The sequence below is a fragment of the Erpetoichthys calabaricus genome, chromosome 14 (assembly GCF_900747795.2).
Source record: "Erpetoichthys calabaricus chromosome 14, fErpCal1.3, whole genome shotgun sequence".
In the NCBI taxonomy this organism is placed as follows: domain Eukaryota; kingdom Metazoa; phylum Chordata; class Cladistia; order Polypteriformes; family Polypteridae; genus Erpetoichthys; species Erpetoichthys calabaricus.
Window position 1 is genome coordinate 4,253,383 of NC_041407.2, and position 13,991 is coordinate 4,267,373.

At 39.5% G+C, this 13,991-nt stretch overlaps 1 protein-coding gene across 1 annotated transcript in view; it reads left to right on the forward strand.

Annotated features, from left to right (window-relative positions):
• tbcd (tubulin folding cofactor D) overlaps window positions 1-13,991 on the forward strand; it is a 125,938-nt gene that overhangs the window by 9,234 nt on the left and 102,713 nt on the right. Inside the window, exons 6-7 of the mRNA XM_028818650.2 lie at window positions 372-518; window positions 1,016-1,071. Coding sequence (XP_028674483.2) covers window positions 372-518; window positions 1,016-1,071 — 203 coding nt within the window. The remainder of the gene's footprint in view (window positions 1-371; window positions 519-1,015; window positions 1,072-13,991) is intronic.

Genomic DNA, 13,991 nt, shown 5'->3' on the forward strand with positions numbered 1-13,991 from the left:
TGAAAATTCCCTTTTAAGCATAAATATCCAAAATATTCACATATAAGAAGTATAACTCTTCAGTTTCTAAGTGTCTGTGATTTAGTAGGACAAAGTCTGACCAGCTGTCTTATGGCCTGATATGTGAAGCACATGGCTGTCAGTTGAGTCCCCATCACTATCACTTATTTACTGGTTAATCCGGAGTGTCATTTATGTTGCAGCTGTAGAGGTATGAAGAAAACACTCCACTGCTATATTTGAAAGTTGCTTTGGATAAAACCTGTTAATTATTCAAATGGTGTGCCTAGATTGCTTTCACTGAATAAGTAGCTGTTGCCTTATTTTATTTTATTAGACCATAGTTTCTCAGTCTTTTTTTAATCTTTCAGACTTGGGAGACTCGATACATGCTTCTGTTATGGCTGTCTACAACGTGTCTTATCCCATTTGACCTGGCTCGACTTGATGGAAACCTTGCTTCAACAGACTACCCAACAAAAGTGCCTATCATGGACCGAATTCTCTCCCTTGCAAAGGTAAATATTGGTTAATGGAAAAACTTGGATCAGAATTGTGGTTTGAAGACAGCTTGCAGAATCACTTTATTGTCAGAATATGAGTTAAGAAAAATACTTTATTGTATTTCTATATGATCAAAGCAAATGGAAACTACTAGGTTGCCTCAAAAAGTCACTTTTTTTTTTTGTTGCCTTGGGATCTTTGTTCTCTGAACTATGCAGAGCAGAATACATGGCTTCATCAATTATGGCAAGTTGTCCTGGTCCTGAGGCAACAAAGAATGCTTAAAAAAGTTTACTCTTTGCATTAAAAACGGACTGCCATAGAGATGTACCCCCTTACCTTACACCAAGATTGGTTATTTACGAAAATTCATGCAACTTTGATCACTGCTTAGATAGTTGGTATATGTCATCTGCCACTAGTGTGTCTATAAGTTCACACGCAATCCTCGTATCCCACGCTGCTCTGTTGATTTCTCTAATTGTACTCTTCATTTTCATTCTTGTTTCAGTGCTATTTGACTGTCAGTGACAAGGCCAGAGATGCAGCTGCAGTTCTTGTGTCAAAGTAAGGAGCTGAATGATTTTATTTGTTTAGTACATCATGGAGGACCTTGTAATTTCTATTTTATACTGGGGTTTTAAATTTTGAACTGTTTCTAGGACCCAAGCCAAGGCTTCCTCAGAACAAGTGACATATTCTATGTAACCCATGTGAAATAAGTTAATTGTAATATTTATGATTACATTCTGCCCTAATGTGTAGTCTGAGGGAGAAATGTTTTCATCACCCAAGGTATTCAGCAAGGATAGATATTTGAAACCTTCACAGAGGTTATAGGAGTTGGGCTTTGCTTTGTAATAACTCACATTATTTGTCATAAACTGATTTTTATGCAGTATTTAATACTATAGGCCACGTTTGTCGAACTCCGGGCCTGGAGGGCCGCAGTGGCTGCAGGTTTTCATTCTAACCCTTTTCCTAATCAGTTTTCACTGCTAATTAACTCCTTTTCTCTTCATTTTCATAGCCCTGTTTTTAAGAATTCAGTCCTCTGAATTGATTCACGTCTTCATTAAATGGCAGCCAATCAGAAATGAGATGTGAAACGAGCCAACCAGCTAAACTGGGGCTTCAAACTTCAACCAGTTCCTTAATGAGAAGCCAATTCTTGCTGTTAATTAAACCAATTACTTAATTCCACGGCTTGTTGCTGCTCTCATTTTGCCACAGCAGACATTTCCAAGGGCGGCACGGTGGCGCAGTGGGTAGCGCTGCTGCCTCGCAGTTGGGAGATCTGGGGACCTGGGTTCGCTTCCCGGGTCCTCCCTGCGTGGAGTTTGCATGTTCTCCCTGTGTCTGTGTGGGTTTCCTCTGGGCGCTCCGGTTTCCTCCCACAGTCCAAAGACATGCAGGTTAGGTGGATTGGCGATTCTAAATTGGCCCTAGTGTGTGCTTGGTGTGTGGGTGTGTTTGTGTGTGTCCTGTGGTGGGTTGGCTCCCTGCCCGGGATTGGTTCCCTGCCTTGTGCCCTGTGTTGGCTGGGATTGGCTCCAGCAGACCCCCGTGACCCTGTGTTCGGATTCAGCGGGTTGGAAAATGGATGGATGGACATTTCCAAAACTTGATTTTTCTTTTTTTTTTTTCTAAGAACACCGTCAAGATGTTTTGGTGACCTCAGAGATCAGCCTTACTGAGACCTCCACCTTTCTTTATGTTCAGATAATGTGGTTAGCTGGTGATATGGCAGCTTATTTTGTGTTTCATTATTGTTTGGCTCCTCATTAAGGAAAAAGAAAGAACTAAGGAGTTTGAGTCAAGTTAATTAAAACAAAGGCAAAAGAACTTAATTAGCAGCAAAAACTGGTCACTAATTAAGAAGATGGTTAGAATGAAAACCTGCGGCCCTCCAGGACTGGAGTTCGACACCCCTGCTATAGGCCGTCGTTCCAGGCTATCCTGGGCTGCTAAAGCGAGAGGAAATTAATTTCACTTAAACCCACTAGGTGGCAGTCTAACTCTTCCTTCTCTCCTGAAGACCTTTTTTTCCTTGAAGTAGATACTCACTTGTAGTCAACGTGAATTTCATAACTGATAGTTTCCAAATGCAAAACTGCTTTTTTAACATGACCTGAGGGAATAAAATATCTGTCTGTCCATTTCCAGATTATACTTTGATTTCCCTTCAAATTACATAGGAGCTAGATTCTTTTTAAACAGAAGTATTTGGCTAGCCGGACTTCTTCTTGTGTCAAGATAAGCAGCGTATTTATTATTGCTTTAAAAACCTTTGAGCTACTAAATGTACTTTTAATGTGTATTTGTATTATTTTTTTCAAACTTGGTTTCTGCAGATGCCATTACTTGTAGAACTGATGTTTTTCCAAATTTTACACCTTGAGTCACTTCCCTTATGGCGGGAAGGCTGATGCTGTGACCTTTCTCGTGCATCTCACAGTCCTTGTTTCAGGAAAGGCTGAATTTTGCCTGACGTTGGCATAATTTTTGCAAACAGATGGAGAAGTCTGAGACTTGCGCTGAGTCATTGTAGTTGCTCAGGTTTAGTATTGACGACGTGGTTGAAAGCAGCTTAAGAAGTTTCTGTTAGAATTGTCGTACTTTAGATATTTCGAAAAAAAAAAAATTTCAAGTTTGATAGGGAATTAAAAATATAGTGGGACTCGGCCTGTTTACAACAGAAACATGAAGTAGGCATTTTGTTCTTTCCACTTGTCATTGCAGAGGTGTTTGCCTAAACTGTTGTCTGGCGACATTTAATGCTGGTTGACTTGTGCAGTCACTCAAGTGACAGCTTGTTTGTGGATACATTAAGCTTGTCAGTTTAGGCCATGATAGGGCTGAGGATTGAGGGGGTGTGAGAGGAATAAAACCAGTTAGGTTACTTGGGGTACATTTCTAGCACCTCGCCATTCATAGTCCTTGCTTTCTGAGTTGCCTTCTGCAAAGTACTGTTCATTTGGGACATTTTTAAGTAAACCACTTGCATTTATACATTTGCTCTTCAGTTTTGAATTAGCAGAGGCCTGTCTTTAAATGTGATTTTAAAACTTTTTTTCATACGATTTGTTAGGTTTTACTGTAAACTTTAACCGATTTTAGGTTGCTTTTAGAAAAGGGAATAATTTTCTTTGTGAAAACTAAATTCAGAAATATACAGAAGCTTTGCAAGTCTGCCACATTGCATTTCTGTATTTATCCAGGAACATAAGATGGGTCATGAAATTCAGGGTCCGGTTATTTACGAAGTGGGTTATAAGGCCTTTTCCTAGCACTTCTGCACTGTTTGGAACCATTGCAAATGGGATAAATGGGCTTCGGCATGCTTTAGATGTCTTACTGGTAGTCTGATTTTCCCAGTCTGCAGCTGAATTCAAAGAAGGAAGTCAAGTCTCCTTTATTGCTACACAGAGTTGGCAGTAGTTGTTTCTGTATGGGCCTTGGATGCGGGCAGAAGAGTGCAGCATATATAAGCATTTGCAAAACAGAAAGAACTCCTGCTTTAATGTTCATCATATGATACAAGCAGTATTGTATTCATTTGGGAATACACACAAGCAGGGTTGCCATTGTATACGTCAAAGTTCACTGCTGTGAAGTCAGTAATAGCATCTGCAAAATTCACTTAACGTTAAGCTCTAATTGATTGGACAGCTTAGTTGATTGGCCTGTTTTAGACTTAGTGCATCGTTGAGCATAAATAATGATTCTTGATAACACTCTGCCCTGATCACAGTGACTGATATCCTGTAAAAAATTTCCAGTTCAGCAAATACATCTGGGTAAAAATCTGAGACTTCATTTCATGAATGGCAGTAAGAAATTCAAGAGGTGTCCATTAATTTTGAAAGTGGCACAGGAGGTCGTCTTCAGATGCTTCAGTTGACTCTCTAAAGCTGTTGTGAAATTGCTGGATATTGTTACTAAGGTTGCTGTTATGAAACAATGAAGTTGTGCACGGACTGTCCAGGGCCCCTCCACCAGCCCCTGGCCCAGGACAAAATATTCTCACTTATCCCACCTGACCGTGGCCCTGTCTCCTAAAGTGGAGTCTTGGACTAGAAATGAGGGAATGAAGGAGGCTGCATAAAGTATTTAATATTCTGACTGATGTAGAAAAAGGTAGCATTTCTAAAGCTGGCAGTTTTGATGTCTGGGTATCTATAATGCCTCCAAGTGGTGAGCAGGATCAGAGATTACCTTTTTACTTGTAGTGTACGATTTACAATTAACATAGAGTATTCTCAGAGCGCAGCACATAGTGTGTATTGTCACAGTGTAATGGCGTGTGCGCTCATACCACACTGCCATTGAGCCTGGAATAATGGCTGGCTTGGCCAGCAGCTTGCTGTTCCATGGTATTGGTGGTTGCCTGAGAAAGAAAATAATTTGTTGGGTCTCCTGGATAGTAGATGACAAGAAAGGTAAAATAGCCAACCATGATTATTGACTGATCTACAATCAACAGGTGATAGACAGATAGATGTATTCCCACCTATCTAATCCTGCCTACTATACCAAATTCTTTGTCTATCTAATCCTGCCTACTATACCAAATTTTGTCTGTCTGTCTAATCCTGCCTACTATACCAAATTCTTTGTCTGTCTGCCTAATCCTGCCAACTATACCAAATTCTTTGTCTGTCTGTCTAATCCTGCCTACTATACCAAATTCTTTGTCTGTCTATCTAATCCTGCCTACTATACCAAATTCTTTGTCTGTCTATCTAATCCTGCCTACTATACCAAATTCTTTGTCTGTCTATCTAATCCTGCCTACTATACCAAATTCTTTGTCTGTCTGTCTAATCCTGCCAACTATACCAAATTCTTTGTCTGTCTATCTAATCCTGCCTACTATACCAAATTTTTTATCTATCTATCTATCTATCTATCTATCTATCTATCTATCTATCTATCTATCTATCTATCTATCTATCTATCTATCAAATCAAATGTTTGGACACAGACTAAATAAACAAGCTGTAATTTCCCAGTTTCTGTGTTTTGGGGACAATGTAGAAATTTATTAGAATGTACCGAACATTTATGTATATTACATGGGGATAGTTTTTTTTTCTCTCCCAAATTTTGTTTTTTGATAATTTTATCAACATCGTCATGATCATCATTCTGCATTTTCAGATGTTCTGGTTATTTACTCCATTATTGTTGTTCCTGCCTTGTGCCCAATGATTGCTGGGATAGGCTCCAACTGCCCAGCTAATCCCATCCTGAATAAGTAAATTAGGAAAATGGATGGATTTAAAACATTGGTGGGACTGATGCTAAACTAGTTAAGCAGCCTTTCCGCATGTGGTGCCTTTTGCTTAGGTATCTGCTCAGCTTTTTGTAAATTTTCATTTTTAGAGTACAAATAAGTGACCAGACTACACAGTCAACAGCAGATTAGTATGAAAATGACAAAAGAGAACTAACCATTTAAAGCTATGGCAAAATACAAATATTTATAAATGTAAAAATTGTACTGCTATGCTTTTACTGACTGTAGAATAAGGGAAGAGGAAAAAAATGCCCAGCTAATTAAATGAGATCAATTAGAGGTAAAATGACTCCCTGATTGTGAAATCTGCAGCCACCTCAGGTCCCGAGGACAGAGTTTGAGAAGCAGCGCTCAGCGATGATATGTGAAGACTCCAATGCATGTGTCAGTCCCAGATCAGTGTATGCAAAGTGCCAGGGCGGTATGGGAAAAAATGATTAGTAATTGTCCATTTCATAGGAAATAAATTATGGTAAATGTTCCTCTCATTCTGCCCAAAGAAGGTAATGATATACATCTTGGAAGTGTGACTACAATACTTTGCTTTTCACTCTTTCTTGATTACCCTTAGTTTCTTGTATCCCATTTTTCTGCAGTGCATTTCTCGGCAGTGACCTGCCATTTTGTGTACACGGCAAAGGTGTGTGTAGTGTTTTTAAAGATTTTAATGCCCAAATTTCTTTACATCTACATTAGTTCTCATAATATGATTAGATTGTCTGAATAAGTTCATTTCTAAGTAGGAGATTATTTTTTTTACATCTTTGTAAATGGATATTTGGTGATCAGGTCAAAAGTTCAGATTCCGATTTGATGATGTTAAAAACGTTGAGGAAAGTGGATTTTAGCACGGCGGCTGTATGTGTGGTTGTGTGTGTCTGTGGAAAATCAAAATTGATTGTCACATCTTAACAATTACAATTTTCGTCTGAAAGTTGTTCTTCTTTCGGCTGCTCCCGTTAGGGGTCGCCACAGCAGATCATCTTCTTCCATCTCTTCCTATCCTTGCCATGTTGCTCTGTCACCCTCATCACCTGCATGTCCTCTCTCACCACATCCATAAACCTTTGCTTAGGCCTTCCTCTTTTTCTCTTGCCTGGCAGCTCTATCCTTAGCATCCTTCTCCCAGTATACTCAGCATCTCTCCTCTGCCTGCTTTTTTGTGATATAGAGAGCTGGATGACTACATCATAATAAGTTGGAATATTTTAGAACAAGAGGATGCTGAGATGTCCGCCCTGACCTGTGTACAATGGCCTCTCCCAAAGAAATTGACCTGACATTTTCAAACATTACTGGCCCCAGGTGGAGACTTAATTGTAGGATAATACAGTGTGTTGGCTCTTTAAAGCGGGATTTTAAAGCATTGTAATAAAAGAAAAATAAGAATTATGATATTTTATTTTCCATTTGCTTTAATGAGAAGGTCTTAACATTAAGTAACAGCCAGGGGTCTTGGGTGTAAGAGTGAACAGGACAGAATCCGATGCAACACGATACCTTCAGGCAAACCGGAAAAGCGTTTAGAAAAACTGCTTCAAGAATACTTGTGGGACTGGGAAATAATAAAAAAAAAAAAAAATACTACATTGTGATGGGGTCTGGCTGTAAGTTTTAATAATGAAGATATCAAGTGAACCATTCAAAATTACAAAATGGCTGATTGTGGAAGTGAAGTGCCAAAACAGATCCGTGAAATACTGCAGCTTTGCACAGCACATCTGGAATAACTTAACAAAAATTGGTGCGGGTTAAACAAACTGTACTTTTACAATCGAATGTCAGCTTTGCTTTTGAATAAGACATTTATTTAAATAAATTTGAATTCTATTCTAATAGAGACTTTCGATCTGACAGCCCCAGTAGGGATTGAGTTATTAACAGCATGCAGCAGGGCTGTGGTTCAGGAGCTAAATATTTGGTTGCAGTTTTCTGTGAATATGTAACATTTATTTTATGATTACTGTTTACATATGTGTTAAGCACAAATTATTAAAGTTCTGGTTACCTGTCTATGCATTTAAAACATATGCATATAAAATGAAATTTTAGACATTTTAAACTTTCCACATTATTCTGATTTTTTTCAGAAAATAAAAAAATCTAAATTCATAATTATGTAATATTTGTAGTCAACCTAGTATGCATTAAACATTTTAGATATTTAATAATAATATGTTATGTGAAATGTACTGCAGCATCTTCCCCTGCCTCAGCTGCCATCCCCATGGAAACTTTTGCCAATCTCTGGTGTCCAAAGAACTGTTGCTTACAAATGGGCTCAGAGACCAAACTACGAAAGTTGGGAATGTTTTCAATGTCGACAGGTAGGGCTGGCTGGTAACACGATGTACTGCAGAGAATTATTTATTTTTTGAAACTTCTCCATAATGGTAATGGTCTGGGGCGTCATTTAGGCTACTTGAGTCTCGAGGCACGCCTTCTCTTGGAAGTTCCATGAGACTTGACTTGGTTCTTTTTGCTTAGTTTTAATGTTGCAAGTGAGCAAAAAATACAGCGTGAAACTAAAATAATTTTAAATTTAGAAAGTGTTCAATCATTTTTTCCAGTTGCTACAAGCTTGCCGAATCGTAGCCTTCAAGCTACAGCTCACTGTTTTAAGCAGTGTTTGCCAACACAGCAGCCAAGATTAGCGTGAAACTACGTGTTAGCAAAGGCAGCTAAAAAGCATGTTGCCAGTGTTGAGGAAGCTCTTGAAAATGATTTTTATAGTCGATAAAGTAGTCAAGGAAAAACAAAATCCTCCATATTAGTTATTTTCCATTGTCTTTGTAAAAGCAAACCAGATGGCTTTTGCTACTTGTGATGTTTTCAGATTGTGGTGTACAAAAGCCTTAAGTGTGGCACTGCAGGTCTAAAGTTTCACTCGTGCAGTGCTGTAAGTTGAAAGAAGGAGAACGTTATTTACAACCAACATAAAAGTGGCTCAGATTTAAACAGATAAAAAAAAAAAAGTAGATTTTAATTATGTGGACATTTGACTATCCCCAACACAACATCATGTCTGGTGTTATACTTGCTGGCTTTGAAGGCGATGCTCTCAGTGTGCCACAGACTTGCACTTCCTCTGGAAGCCGAACTGACCAATTAGATTCCTAAGAGGGACTCGACACATAGACCTTAGTGTTTTATTATATATTAGATATATGTGTATGTTTTGATTTACTGTGGGTATAGAAAAGAACCCCCCCCCCCTTTTAAATATTCCCTTTTTTTTTTTTGCTTTACAGCCTTAAATGAAACACACAAACTAATATTTCTTCCCAGCTTTACTTACTCAATGCCACCTCTAACATCCAAGTGAAAGATATCATAGCTACAGTTCAGAAAAATAATAAAAAATCAAAAACAAGAGCTACTGAGAGTAATAAAGGATCACCCCCCCCCCCCCCCCCCATGTCAATGTCATTTTGTTGACCCCCCTTTTGGTTTAATGTCAGCCGTGAGTCTGTTGGGATTCTTCTCTATCAGCTTTGCACACCTAGATTGAGTAATTTCTGACCCCCACTCTTCTTTACAGTTTAACTGTTCAAGTTCGGTCACATTGGATGGTGAGCGTTGGTGGTCTGCTATCTTTATATCTTTCCACAGATTTTCAGTGTAATTTCGGTCAGGGCTCTGACTGGCCACACCAGGACATTCACTTTTTTCTCCTTCAACCACTGGGTGGTCAATTTCGCTGTGTGCTTCATGTCGTTGTCGTGTTGAAAGTTGAATATTCTGCCCATCTTCAACTTTCTGGCTGCAGCAGAGCAGAGACAGGATCCTGCCACCTCCATGCTTTACTGTAGGTATGGTGTGTTGTGGATGGTGAGCTGCATTGGATTTCCGCCAGGTGTACCATTTGATATTGAGGCCAGATAATAAGAATGAAGGATGATGAATCTTCAAGGTGCATTCAGGCAAAGCTCAAACGAGCCTTAATGTGGCCTTTCTTGAGAAGTGGCTTTTTCCTCCCTCCCGAACAAGCCACAATTGTGGAGCACTTGTGAAATTGTTGTCACATGCACACAATGACCACTCAATCCTGTAACTCCTTCAAAGTGCCCATTGGCTTCTTGGTAGCCTCTCTTCCCAGTTTCCTCCTTGCTGTTCCATCCAGTTTGGAGGATCCAGGGAGGGTCCTATTAGTACCAAACACTCGCCACTTCTTTATGATGGACTTTACTGAGCTCCTGGGAATTGATAAAGCCTTTGAGATATTTTTTGTCTCCATCTCCTGCCTTATGTTTGTCCACAACTCTATACCTGAGATCTTTTGAAAGTGGTTTGCCTCCCATAGTCAGTTGCACCACCAAGCAAGGGAATGAATGAGCCAGGAACAGCTTCACTAATCACACTCATTACAACTGAGCACAGGTGGAAGGAAGCCAGTAACCGCAATGGAGAAGGTGGGCACTGACACCTGATTGAGTTTAAGAGGGGGTGATCCTTTATTAATCTCAGTATTTCTTGTTTGTTTTTTAAAATTCTTCTGAACTGTAGCTGTGCTGTCTTTCACTTGGATGTTATAGATTGCATTGAGTAAGTAAAGCTGGAGAAAATATTGGTTTGTGCATTTTCATTTAAGGGTGTAAAGCAAAAAAAATGGGAATATTTCAAAGGGGGGGATTCTTTTCTATACCCACTGTATTTGTTTAAAGTAAAAATCAAGATATGGGAACGATGTATGATTTTTTAGAGATTTAATTTCATCTTATATATAAACTACGTGTGGAAGTGTGTGCGTCTGTCCGGCCCGGAAGTGAGAGGTGGAGTCGGGGTAAGGGCTCTGCCTCCGAGGAAACAGCCATTGATAGACAATAGAGGTGAGCACGTCGGCAAAACGAAACCCCAGAAGAAAGACAAAGTCACTTAGCCGCTAACATCGGCAAAACAGTATCCCTTTTACTTTTCCTCCTGCCGCTAATGCACAAGCGATGTGAGCACGTCGGCAAAACGAATCCTCCTAGGAGAGAGATGCCCAGAGTTGTTCCTTTCAATTACCTGACATCTCTACATTTGAATTATTTTTCTGACCATTTCAATAGTTTCTAGGACCCCGGCTTTTTACAGCTCGGGCTTACACAGCCAGTTTAAGTATAATCTTTTGAACTATAAGTAATTATTTACTACATTACCAGTTTTTGTCTGTCGCCCACCCCATTGACCTGCATAAGAGGATTCAAAAGTGAATGTTTGCCAGGTTGCACAACTGAGATATTTGTCTTGCCAGTTTTTTACTTTTGCAATATTGCTTAAACTTGACTTGTACTCAGTAAGGCTCATTTATATTTCACGCTCAGAACGCGTATGCGCCCGCATCATGGCCGCCATGTGTTCTGAGCGTTCATTTGATGCGTCCTCTGAGCAGGTCCTCAGAAATTAACGTGACACGTGCGCGAGTTGCAGTACCAGCAAAAAGTCGAGGGGCGCAGTGTGCTAAAAGTTGGAATGTGACGTCAGAGTCTCTGTTTACTATCTACAGGTGACAGAAAGCCACTTTGCGGATCCTACGAGATCGGTGTGCGCGCTTCGATATTTGATAAATGGTTCGATGTGGTGAAGAAAAATGCCAACATACAGATGTATTCGTGGTGCTTTTATATTCAAGCGTTGCATATTCCCGATCGTAATGACACGATACATTTTAAAATTCTCACATACCGTCTTCTGTGCTATCTTTTTTTCTAGGGCTTCCTCTGCTCCTGACAGCAGCGAATCGCCAGCAATAGATCGCCACACTGAGCACATTAAATGTATGATATTCCAACTCTCTGCACATTTAGAATCCTTAGATTTATACTTGATATCACTTTCATGATGAAAAGCATTAAAGTATGTATATTACATTTTACAGATAAATCAGTAAGTTCATTTAAATAATGAATACTGTTAATAATTACACACATGGGGTGACACAGTGGCGGAGCGTTAGCGCTGCTGTCTTGCAGGGAGTCACGTCGCTGATATTCCCTGCCTGGAGTTTCCATGTTTTCCTGCTGGGTTTCCTCAGTGTGCTCCAGTTTCCTTCCAAAGATATGCAGATTTGGGGATTTGGTGCCGCTAAAATGACACTAGTGTATGTGTGTGTTTGTATTCACCTTGCGATGAGCCTCATCCAGGGATTGTTTGTCACTCGTGCCCAATGCTTGCTGGAATGGACACATCCCTGGATTTAATCAATAAACATCCTTTTCAGAGAGGTGTCATTGGAATTTAAAGTGTTACGTAATAATGTAATTATAGATAAGCAAATACACAGGTTAAGTGTTGGAATCTCTTGTGACACCCATTTAAAGGTGGCAACGCAATTAAAGAATAAAAGATAAAGAAAAAGGTTCACTGGCCTGAAATTAGAGCCCCAAGAGCAGATGCCACCTGTGTCAGACTTCTGGTTTGACTGTTGCTTAAGCAGAGTGTACTTGCGGATACAAAATGATGTTGGAGTTCTTACCGAATGTTCTCTTCCATGGGTGGGTTAAGATGGGAATGGGATTTTTCCTCCCATTTTCTTCCTGGGCAGAGCCTACAAAGTGCTCCCTAGACACACAGTCTGACAAACTCATCTGCTCTATTAAGGGGGCACTAGACTAAAGTGGTTACTCTTTTCTCTGGGTTTAAATATCAAGAACCCTAACAGGCATATCATCCCAGAATCTGAGGACTTTGTAGTTAAATGATGATCTTCATACAGTAGTTTATTTTATCACTGGGAATTTTAGACGATCAGCATCTTAGGATAATAATGTATAGTCATTAACTTAGGTATTCATAAATTCTGATAAGTAAATGGGGGTGTATCCAGTAGGGGGTGCTAGCTCCCTTGTAGGAATGAATTCTGTTTTTAATTGCGGTGTGTCACATAACTATATAGATATAATATAAAAAGGCAATAACCCTCCCTTAGTGATACGGCGGTAAGAAATCACATAGGAGAAATAACTTAGCTTTCTTTAATGACGGTTTACGCTGCATAACAGACGAAGGAAGCCATGACAAGAACCCAGTTCGGGAGTGGGGGCCTGATGTATAGAATCTGCCATTTTCGTCACTGCGTTGAAAGGATTTTCCGGATTGGATGACGTTATTTCCCATCTGTCCGTTGGCTTCAAAGGTGTGCTGGGCAAAGTTCCAAGGCTTTATACTCTTTCTTTAGGTGCAGGCCCCCACTTAGGTGAATGATGCCATTCCAAACGAGGCAAAGAGGATAGAGTTTCATGCCGAGTTTGACACACAGAAATAGTATACAATGGTTATCAGTCTGACTGCCCGTTTCGCAGTTGGCCCTAACTTGTCTTGTCTTAAAATGCTTGCCTAGCAGTTCTAAATGATTAGCCCCTGTGCTAAATCTGTGTCCACTATGCATGTAAGTAGAAAGATAAGTAGATTTATATTGTATTCTTGTACAGGGGACAGTGGCATATTAAACTTGTGTTACAGGGGGCCAAAGTCATTTACAGCTTCAAGTGGAGGATTTTGAAATTTGCACTAATGGGAGCACTTCCTCGAAACTGGAGTTACACGTTCATACATCCTTGTGGTTCTTGCTGTAGCACTTTGAATGAATGGAATACTTAGCCCAAACATTATATATATATATTTATATGCTACTTAGTGTTTACCCCATGTGCTTTGTAGTAATAGCCAAGAAAAAAAAAGTTTAATATTTTAATTAAAGAACAGAGATTAAAAAAATAATTTATGACAGAGTGGTGGTCTATGATGACCAATGCTGGACCACAGCAGCTCTGGGCATAAGCAGGAAATGGGGGATTGAGCTTTTGAACTGAAAATTTGTCTCTTCCCCTCATCACTGGTCAAGAGTCAGCATTCGCATAAAGTCGTCCCCCCCATGGTTTAACACGTTGTGTGCATTCAGTGTTTTTAACTTACTGTAGCAACTGAACATTAAGAGAAAACATTTATTGTGAAAGTTAGTTCAGCACGTTTCATGTACAGATGAAAAGTAATATAATTCTTTGAGTCTTCTACAATTGCGTGTAATGGGTAAACTTTAATGACCTTTGTACTGAGCTGTGCGGAACACACCACAAGAAGGCAATGAGCGAATATTATAATCACATTTCTGTACATACTGAGACTAGTATATTGTATATATAATAACAATAGTTATCATTTCTTTATCATTGTTATTTACTTTTGACAAATGTATTGATATTAT